The 10667-nt window shown below is 39.8% G+C and overlaps 1 protein-coding gene across 1 annotated transcript; it reads right to left on the minus strand.

The window, feature by feature from the left end:
- Nucleotides 1-2948: 2948 nt before the first annotated feature.
- On the minus strand, nucleotides 2949-10191 carry LOC107309564 (serpin B10-like). The gene is made up of 8 exons (XM_015854477.3): nucleotides 9840-10191; nucleotides 8210-8387; nucleotides 7647-7760; nucleotides 5515-5649; nucleotides 4990-5107; nucleotides 4490-4632; nucleotides 4111-4266; nucleotides 2949-3507 (listed from the first exon to the last, which is right to left on the minus strand). The coding sequence occupies exons 2-8, from the start codon at nucleotides 8375-8377 to the stop codon at nucleotides 3103-3105; spliced, it is 1239 nt and encodes a 412-aa protein (XP_015709963.2). The 5' UTR covers nucleotides 8378-8387; nucleotides 9840-10191; the 3' UTR covers nucleotides 2949-3102.
- Between the last annotated feature and the right edge of the window lie 476 nt (nucleotides 10192-10667).

Here is a 10667-nt window from a genome sequence, read left to right on the forward strand (position 1 = left end):
TTCACTGTTCTTCTGGTGTTGTGAAAACAACTAGCCTGTTGTTTAAAATCAATATTGTAAAATGATTACAGAACCAGAATGCATGGTTTTGATTTCTGAATGTAAGCAGGTATTGTAGGCCTGATCCAATTTTCCAGCCTTGTGAAGCTATGACTCTTTTTTTTAATAGAGACCTGGACAGGCTTGAGGATTGGGTCCACATGAACATAAAGAGGTTCAACAAGGCCAAGTGCTAGGTTATGCACTTGTGTTGAGGCAATCCCAGATATGTGTCCATACTAGGATAAGAACTCATTGAGAGTAGCCCTACTGAGAAGGACTTATGGATTCTGGCAGGTGAAGAACTTAACATGAGCCAGTAGTGTGCTCTTTGCAGCCTGAAAGGCCAACAGTGTCCTGGGCTGCATCAAGGGAAGGGTGATCAGTAGGGAGAGGGAGGTGATTGTCCCCCTCCTTACAAGGCCCCATCTGGAGTACTGTGTCCAGGCATGAGGCACCCAGCATAGGAAAGATGCAGTCTTTGTGGAACAAGTCCAGAGCAGGGCCATGAAGATTATTAGAGAACTGGACAATCTCTTCTATGAAGATTGGCTAAGGAAGCTGGGCTTTTAGAAGTGAAGGATCAGGGGAGACTTGATAGCAGCCTTCAAGTCTCTAAAAGATGTTTATAAATAAGAAGGGAAATCAACTTTTTGCATGGTTAGATAGTGATAGGATGAGGGGGAATGGTTTTATACCAAAAGAAGGTAGACTTAGATTAGATGTAGAGGAAAGTTTCCATTGAGAAAATGGTGAGATGCTGGAATGGGCTGCCCACAGAAGCTGTGGATGCCCCATCCCTGGCGATGTTCAGGGCCAGGTTGGATGGGACCCTGGGCAGCCTGATTTAGTGACTGATTTAGTGGTTGGCAGGAGGCTTGGAACTAGATGATCTTTGAGGCTTCTTCTAACATGAGCCATTCTGTGATTCTATGAATAAGATACATCAGCATAAGATGTCAAGAGCTTACTGACTGAATTAGATTCTGAGAGTCAAAATTCAGAGTGAAGATTGTTAGGAGTATAGGCAGAGGCAAAGCTGTTGAAGTTGCAAGGCTAAACACCTTGCTTCTTGTATTGGTGAAAGAATCTCATTGCATCCATGGCTGGAAAACACTTCAAAGAAACAATGCAAAATACTGAGTTAGTGCTCAGTGCAAGTACTGTTACTTGCATGCCATGGAGGAGTGCAAGAACTGAAACAGCCCCACTGGCAGAGCTTGAGAAAGGGTGGAGTGAAAAAGTACAGCAGGGATAAATATGGCACAGTAGTTGTCACTCTACTGTCCCATAAGACAGCGGAGCTGCTTTGGGTGGTAAGAGAAGGGGAAGGTAGTGGCAACATCTGTAAGAGTCTGGGGGATAGGGAAGGAAAGAGGAGGAGGGGAAGGAAACTGTATGGTGTGACAAGCATTTTGCTGTAAGCATGATTACAGAAACAGAGTGGGTCACGCCTTTTGAAAAGTTATAGAAATTAGTGTTATGCAAGGCAATGAAGAAATGCCAGAAATTAAACAAGTGGGGACTTTAGTACAATGAGAAGGGTTATAAAAAAAATCAGAGTAGAAGAAAGGTTCACTGAATGACTGGTTGGTGGGAAAGGCCAAGCTAGAGAGATTCCAAATCCCAAAGAAATATGCTGAGAACAAGAAAGCAAGCTAACTGTTCCTGCTAGTCAAGCAGCTAGTCAAGCTGCAAGGGTGCTGGAGCGGATGAGAAATTGGGGTGGTAAGGTGGAATGGATGTTGACAGAAACAAGACGCCAGCTGGTTTATAGGGACTTTGATAGTCCAGCTTATGTCTGGAGCATATGAGGTCAGCTACAGCCCTTTAAAGAATGGGAAATCCTCAGTTTTTTCTGGGTAGACTGACCCAGTGCTGTGCTACTTATCATGGGAAAATGTTGTTGCTCAATGAAAGACTCACCCTCTAATTTGGTTGCCATTGGCCCTTCCCTATGTTCCTTCCCATTTGAGAAGCAGAGCCAAAAGGGAGCTGGCCACAGTTGATCATATGGAATAATACAGAAAGGACTCGCTGTCAGTCAGCGCTCTTCTCTTTGCCAGGAAAAAGGAATCCTACCTTCCCAGGAAGGGATGTTTCTAGTGAGATGCTGTCAGTGTGTGCAAGTGATGTTAAGAGACCGAGTCCTTTCTTCCCTGTTCTGAATTCAGGGAAATAGGAGCATCACCTGTGTTCTTAGATTGATTAGGAATTCCTCCTCTTCAGGAGTGAGAGCTGTGAAAGCAGTGAATACATAGAGAAGAATTTGTGTGTAATCTTTCAGACAGCACTTTGGGAGTTAACATTACAGACTTGATTCTCCCACTTGATCTTGCCTCCAAGTAGCAAAATAAGTGGCAGAGTAAAAGGAGAGTCAAGCAGTGCAGTGCTGGGCTGCAACAGTATTGAATGAAGTAAAGGTTATGACAAAAGAGGGCATTTCAAGGTATGTGTTTTACTCTGGTTCTGTATTGTTTGGTATTTGCCAATTTACGAGGGACAGAGATTAGAAAGTACATGTGTTTGCTCTTGAACACAAAGGAGCTAACCACCAGTATCTGCAACACAGAGGATTTTGTAGGTTTGTTTCATTATCAGCCATGCTATGTTGTGAAGCTGATTTAAAACTGACAGAGCTGTGATTGAGGTGGCCTGGGACAGCTAGCTTTGAAGAGATGTAACAGTTTTATGCAGGAATGAGTTTTTCCTGCTTCTTTTCTTCTTATGTACAAAAGGAAATGTGTTGGGAAGCAGTGGTTTAGATCAGCCTAGTCTGTTCTGCATTGTAGCAGTTCTGGTTTGGAAAGCACTGAAAAGACACATCCATGTTGTTCAGTGTGCAGTTTGGTGTTTTATAGTGCAGTATACAATGCTAAGATTCTTTGTAAAGGAAAATGAGTCAGAGGTTTGGATTCATGTTATTTTTAATGTGAGCTCTCTTCTAACAGAGATTGTCAATAGTACAGGAAAATGGTAAAGTGCACAGTCTGTCAAGGTGTTCTTCGTGGCATACGTTGTGTTCATCATTGTTGTGAGGGCTTGTTTATTAACAGTTGATTTCTAGGGGGAGCAGAACCTTCCCAAGAAAAGGGTGCTCTTGGTCTTGTTGTGTCTGATAATGAAGAGAAAAGGGTGATCTGCTACAAAAAAACCTGTAGCGCCAAGGCTTCGTGATGCTAGAGATGCTGAACTGGCAGCCGCTGCCTCTGTGCCTTCTTCATTGACTTCCACATAACACTGGTGAAAAACTTGGGACACAAACAGGTCAGTATTCTCTGACATTCCCCTGAAATCAGCTTGACCTTCTGTGAAAGCATCTTCTATCCCCATCTTGCTCAAAGTAGATTTCAGGTCATATTTCTCTTCTACCATGAACCTGGGCAGATACACTTCCATTTTCATTTTCTCCATTAATTCTGGACTGGTCCATGCAGACAATTTTTCAAAAGTCAGTTCATTTATTAGCTGTGGTTAATTGAAAAGAGAACCACAAAATTATTGCTGATCACATTTCTGTTTTCTATATGTCTTAGAATTTAGTGAAAATAACTTTTTTTTTTTTCCTACTCACTAATGTAAATGAGAATTTCACAATAGTTTAATCTCTGAAGTCAGGTTCAATGTGTTTACAGAAGGTGGCAGTGTACGTGTATATTAGCTCTGAACGTCACAGAAAGTACTGGAGGGTGTCCAGTTTGTGCATTTCTTTTTAATGTAATAATATCTGTCTGAATCAGTACAGACAGTCAACAGAATTGTCTTTCTGTCCTCATTGTTCTTCAGCTGGAATTAGACCCAGTTTTGTTGGGTTTGGGCTACTTATTTCCAGCACTGATCAACATTAGGAAGCACAGAAGTGCCACCTGCCAGGAGCTAAAATGAAAACCAAACAAAACATTCAAGAGATTCAGTTTCATAACATTTGGGCAAGTTTGGGCTTTGTTTTTTCCTTGAGCCTCATTGGTACCTTCCTTCCTAGAAACCAGATTGTAACCCAGTGTTTTACCATGAATATGCATAAAAACATTCTGATTTCTCACACAGTTTGAGCTTACAGTTACCCTTTACCTTTTGTAGGCCAGTGATATCCCGTGGTAGCAGGATGAGCATACTGAGTTCATTGTTGACGTATGGAAGCTCAAGAACATCAGTCTGGACTGATTCTACGTAGGTCCAATTAAGTTTATCACTCAGGTGCATCATTGGCACTGGTTTAGTTGTATGCTGCAACAAATGAAATGAAAAGCTTGCTATTTATACTCAGAACAGTAAAGACTACATTGAAGTAGCATGGTGGAGATACATCCTTGAGGCTTTAAGAGGAGCTGTAGGATCTACAGAGGGCCTCTCTCTTCTGGGAATGCACTTGAAAGTTAAGAAGGCTGTCTTAGCCAGCAAGGATGACACGTGTTTACAGTCTGGTATATGAGGCAATATGTTAACATACCATATTTATTCTGAAAGGCCTTTGCCTGGTATCTTCAACATCAAACTTTGTTGCCCAGTTTCCTTTGAAGTAGAGTGCATTTACCAGGACTAGCCTGGTGAGGGAATCTATGGACCCAGGAGGCAGCAGACTTTTTATTTTACCTAGAGAAAATCAAAGAACATTGACATATTTGTGCAGCTTTACTGTTTCATGATAAATGTTGGCATAGTTTCTGAAGTCATAAGACAGGGAAAGTTAGAGTGCTGATTTGGCGTGCTTTTAGCTTGAGATTATTCACAAATACGTGACAGCCTTGATTTATAGAGGAAATCGAATTCCTCTCCCTTTCAAATGGAGAAAGATAATTTTAGAAAGGGCTTGCCAGCAGATGATTACTTCAGCAAAACTCTTCTGATTTCCCTTTCTGAGTTAAATTGTTTACCTGCCTTGGCACAGAGAATTTGTTCAAGTCTAAATTTGCTTCCTTCAGAACCAGAAGTGGAAATGCTTGAGCTTACCTTCAGTCTGGTGTTCAACCCTGGAATTGATGTCTTTTCTGATTTCATTTGCTGCTCCCACAAAGTCAACTGATTGTGGTTCTGCATTGTAGTATTTCTTGGCTGACTGTAAGTATTCCTGCAGTTCAAGAGAGACATCTGTCTTACGTTTGTTGCCTGCCAGTGTGAATGTCAATAAATAACTATAGCCAAATGGAGAGTATGCATAAAAATCATGTAGGCTACAAGCACAGCATTTCATCAGAAGAACACAGTACTTTTTAAATTTGGAAATACGTAAATTAGATGTTTTTGCCACAATTGTGAATCACACAAATTAAATCTACATCCTACAAAAGTAAAATCATAATATCTCAGTTCTCGAGAAGAACCTCACAGGAAATATGTATGTTAAAGATAATCACACAATTGGCAGATGTGATAAAAATATTTGAAAGTATATAAATTATTATTGTTTGTTGTTATAGATAGATCATACAGTACACCGTATGCGCACAGTATAGCATGAATAAATGGCCTACCTACCTTACTGAAAGGCAGTGACTTCTCTCCATATAACTGGTTGACACTTCTAAGCAGGTAATTTTTAGTGGGTTGGTTGATTTCCAAGTTGAGTGCTTTAAACCCAGCATGGATATTGCCTGATTTGCCTATTTCTGTCTTGGAGACAAGGAAATAAAGGTTATACATTTTTTTTTCTCTCTGTAAAACAGTTTGAAATTTTAAATTCTTTCCACGTGCAGCTCTATGTAAAGTATTGCTACTCAGGTGGTGTTGGCTGTACTGCAGTGCAAGATGTGTACTGACTCAGACAGATATTAAAAGAATGACATGAAATTACTAAAAGTTTCAGGTATGCTACAAACTCTTTAAGAGCCATGGTATGCAAGTAGTAAGAGCTTGGATGTGTAGAATTTTTAAGGGATTCTAAATGTAGGTTGCAAACCGACCATGGGAGTGTTCAAGAAACGCTTGGATGTGGTGCTGAGGAATATGATTTAGCCTGGAAGTATTGGTAATGGTTGGACTAGATAATCTTCTAGGTCTTTTCCAACCTTGATAATTCTGTGATTCTGTGAAAGTACCTCCAGAGAGACTGAATGTAATTGCTAAACTATACGTGGAGACTTGGCTGTGTGACTCCTGATGAGATTTATGATAGTTAATTATGTGGTAAGTTTGCCCCTAACTTTTTTAACCTACTTCTAAATATTAATATTTTGCAAATGCTTTTTGTTGCAGTAATTGCTGTAAATTCTGTAAGTAATAGGATTAAATGAATGTGGACTCAAACTGTTAAAACAGCTTGAGGAAATGAAGCTGTGAAATATTGAACTAAAAAATAGGACCTGTGTTGTATTCATCTTGTTATTACAGGAGTATCAGAGGCATGAACAGCCATCTAACTTTCTAAGCTATTAGAACAGTTTCTTTTCCCTGCCTAAAGCGCTCCATAATTCTTACAGTTTAGACAAGCATTACTCATGAAAAACAATCCATCTCCTGTTCATGCAGTGTAAATGGGTTGTTGATGTAGTCCCCAAAATTAGTCTTCCCACTGTGGCTGTGGAATGTAGACCCAAGTTCCCATTTATCAGAACTTGCTGCCACGAGGGTTTTGTGGATAGACTTCAGGGAAATGATTTACTCACAGAAAGAAAAAAAAGAATGATGGGAAAGAGTAGGAAGAGGAATATTTTTACCACAGAGGCTGCATTGTCAGTGAGGAAAAACTGCTTTACTCAATGCAAGATCTACCTTAGGAAATTCCAGCATGCAGATTTATTCCACTGAACTTTCAAATGAAATAGAAACTAATTTCTAAAATGTACCAAGCACAGGTAGCCTGTGAAATTACTTCTCTTGTTTTTGTTTTGTTGTTGAGTTGATACTGCAGTCAGATGTATGGGAGAGTAGTTTTGCTGTTTCGATTTGTTCTGAGATAGGGACTGTGCCTGTTTAAAGAACATGTTGCTAAATAACCAGCTATCGAATAGTAATAGTTAAAAAGAAAAGAAAGGAAAAAAAGAAGAAACAAAAGAAGAAAAGAAAGAAAGAAAGAAAGAAAGAAAGAAAGAAAGAAAGAAAGAAAGAAAGAAAGAAAGAAAGAAAGAAAGAAAGAAAGAAAGAAAGAAAGAAAGAAAGAAAGAAAGAAAGAGAGAAAGAGAAAGAAAAGGAAGAAAGAAGGAAAGGAAAAAGAAAAAAGGAGAGAACAAAATCTCAAAGCTGTAGGGAAAAGATGGAGATCCATTGGTAGAGAACAGCCTCATCATTACATTTCAAATTTTGCAAATTTGAGGTTAAATTTTGCAATTTTACCTAAAAGTGGGAAGCACGTCTTAAATATTGCATAAGGTGAAGGTATCACAGGATGCTGTACCAATTAGCTTTGTACACTGCATTTGGGGAAGGCAAACACAGAGAGAAATAAAAGCAAGGGAAGGTGTTACCATCACCATAGCACTGGAACAGGTTGCCCAAGGAGGTTGTGGATGCCCCATCCCTGGAGGCGGAATGTGGCTCTGGGCAGCCTGGTCTGGTGGTTGGCAACCCTGCACATAGCAGGGGGGTTAAAACTAGATGAACATGATGGTCTTTTTCAACCCAGGCCATTCTCTGATTCTCTGATTCTATGATCATTAGACTTGGTGATATACCTTCTGGAAACAGGCACGGCGATTCGATAGACGCTCATCTGTTCTGGAATAGACTTGCATTCTTATGGTTGTGGTGACGTTTCTGGCTCCTTCAGCTTCGTTGAAGTAGAGTACCTATAGTGGAAATTGCAGTAGTAAATACAATGATAGAAAATGTGCTGCTTCAGTAAAAACTTTCAGTGATGTCATGGGACTGGTGATGAAGAGCACAAAACTTACTAGAGATATAGTAGATGGTCTTTCTCCATAGGACCATTTCCAAAGAGATGAGACAAAAAATGATAATTTTTGGGAGCAAGGCAGATGGAGAATCCAAGTCTCCCTCTCACTGGTGAGTGCTCAAGTTATTGAGCTTTGGGGTCAAGAGTCCATATTTCTTCCAGTGAGATTCAAAAGGAGGCAGTATCACCAGTGCGACTGCTCCCATTTGGTGAGGGCTTCTGTTTGCAGAAGCTACTGTAGACTATATCTTTTGACCTGCATGTGGTTTTATTTTGATGCATCATGGTAAATTTCTTTCATAGAGAATGTTACTCCAGTAGATCAACTCTTCTCAGACTTACCTTTGCCATCTGATCTGCAGTGTTGCCTTTGGCTCCCAAATACACAGTAGCCAGGGCAGATGAAATACTGAAAGGGGAGAACAAAATGTTCTTTTTGTCATCTTCCTGACACTCATGTTTGAAAAAGTCGAGAGCAAAGCTTGTGTTTGCTTTATTTAAAGCTTCCATTGTTCTGAACCTGCACAGAAAGGGACAAAAGATGTTATTAGCTCAGAATTAATTGTGTTTTCTATATGTCTGCAGGCTTCCTTTCAGTATTTAAAGTTTATTTTATGATTTGTAGGCTTTCTAGAAATATTTTCAACACTTATTGACTGTGGAAGATTGCCAGTGCAGCACAGTGATCCTTTGAATCACTGAAACTCACTGGCAGTGTATGTCCAGAGGCAAAATGTAGACTGTGCCAAGTATTTTCTTCAGCTCTCCTCTGACCTCAGGAAACTGAATGAAAACATTCGGACCTGTCAGTACTGGTACAGTGTTCATTTCTGCCAACTATGCGCGTTGTTTGTAGTGTATGAGTGAACTCTCCTTGGTTCAGCAGAAGTTCACTTGGAAAGCTGGATATATATGAATGTGCAAGGAACAGTCAGGAGGAACAAATGAAAATTAATCGAAACAGGATGGTTACAGTGTTGTACTAAAAAGAAAATCACGCAATTTATAACCATATGGTGAGTTCTATGTAAGCAATATAATGATATGGTAAAGAACTTACAGATGGAAAGAAGAGAGACATCTCTATGAAAAATGATGAGGATTAGCTACTAAGAATTTTTATTAAGTGTAGTGTATCCCATTGCACCAATGACACTCACCAAACTCGAATGATATAGAAAAAGCATCATCCTATTCCATTTTGTATTTGTTCATCAGGACACTTATTGCACTGTCTTTTACAGCATCTTAGAGTGACACATGATAATGTTACTCATTGGTGCATGGGCTAGAAGATGCTGAAAGGTTGTTTCTTGTGACTACTGGTGCAAGAGCCTTTTGGTGCTCATAACTGTAGTGAACATATACTCCATTCCTTCCGGATACAAGAAAATACTGAAGCACTGGACAAGCAGCTCTCTAGCTACTCTGTGCTGAGTATCCTGAATTCCATCTTTAACTTCCATAAATTTCCTGAAACTCTCTTATGGTGCTAGCTGAGATCATAGCTTCCCAGTTCTGCAAGACGAGATTTCCTTATTCAGTAGAACACAGGTGCTGCTCTTTGTTCTTTGCATTGCAGTTGAAGCTGAGACCCCTAGGTATGTAGTAGGAGCTATTCTGGTTGATTCATAATGGCCATAGAATAAAGATGTACTGACTGTGTCTTGATGTACACAAAAACTGAAGAGCACAGGAACAAATGATCTAACTTAACCAAACACAGTGGTTCTTACTCTGCTATAACAGATATGTTTGCAAGTGAGAACTATGTAGAATAAATAGGTCTTTCTGCATATTTCTGAGACTTGCCCATTCTAGACCTGGCTTGTGCCACCTTAGTAAAATTCTTCCTCAAGTATTTGTTGTTTTCTATTCAGATTCCTTCTGCCTTTTTTCTATGCATTTGTCAACAGATCAACATCATCCAAGAGTACACGAAATAAATAATCTCTAGAAACAATTACAGTACCTTGTTTTGTGCAGGGAGGAAGGCTGCTGCTCTGGGTCTGTCCAAGGTTTCTGCAGTACAGATGATGGGTAGGCTGAATTTATAGTTTGCCCAACCTGTTCTTCAAAGGTTCTTATGACTCATGACTCTGCAATTTATTTTGCCCCGAAGGCCACATCCCTATGGAAGAACTGAATCATCTCAGAGTAGGATGTGAAGTGACGGTGAGAGTGATACCATACAAGAACCTTACAAAACTGACTGCAGAAATATTTCTATAAACGTTTTTGTGGCAACAGGCTAGTAACAACTTGAACCATCACTGCTTGAAACAACATTCCTTTTGCAATGTGGAGGGTAAAAAAAATGCAGTGGCATGACCTACTTATGATTCCCCTCATAGAAACAATTTCCAAGGAACAGACAGAGAAAAGACGGTGACATCATATTTGTGAGTTTTTCTATTGTCCGTTTCCTACTGATAATAAGTTAGTCATTTCTGGTGGGTTCCTATTTTAGTAAAATGAATTTTGTTAATCTGGGGGGATTCTAAAACTGTATAACCGGGGAAATGTTTTTACTGTGAGATAATGAAGGTCGAGAAACACTCATCAGACACTTGACTTTTCTTATCACTGCAATGACACTAGAAGCTGATGTGGGTTTCAGATTAGACTTCTTTTTTTCTTGTAATGCTGCCTCTGTTTCCCTGTTCTAAGTTGAAAGCAGCTGTTTGCCCTACGTAGCACTTCAGAGATGTATTCTTTACTTTCCCCAGAAATTGATATTCTGATGAACACTTTCTTCTTGCCTTGGCTACTGAAGTGTTTCCATCATTAATTCTCCTCA

This window comes from Coturnix japonica, chromosome 2 (assembly GCF_054131305.1).
Source record: "Coturnix japonica strain WE chromosome 2, WE-NBRP24, whole genome shotgun sequence".
NCBI classification, from domain to species: Eukaryota; Metazoa; Chordata; class Aves; order Galliformes; family Phasianidae; genus Coturnix; species Coturnix japonica.

Coding starts and splice junctions, on each gene's coding strand:
- LOC107309564 (XM_015854477.3), bottom strand. CDS start 8,377: ATGGAAGCTTTAAATAAAGCAAACACAAGCTTTGCTCTCGACTTTTTC. Junction 5,650..7,646: donor GCCGTGCCTGTTTCCAGAAG/GTATATCACCAA, acceptor CTTGTCTCCAAG/ACAGAAATAGGCAAATCAGG. Junction 4,267..4,489: donor GGCCTTTCAGAATAAATATG/GTATGTTAACAT, acceptor CATTTGTTGCAG/CATACAACTAAACCAGTGCC.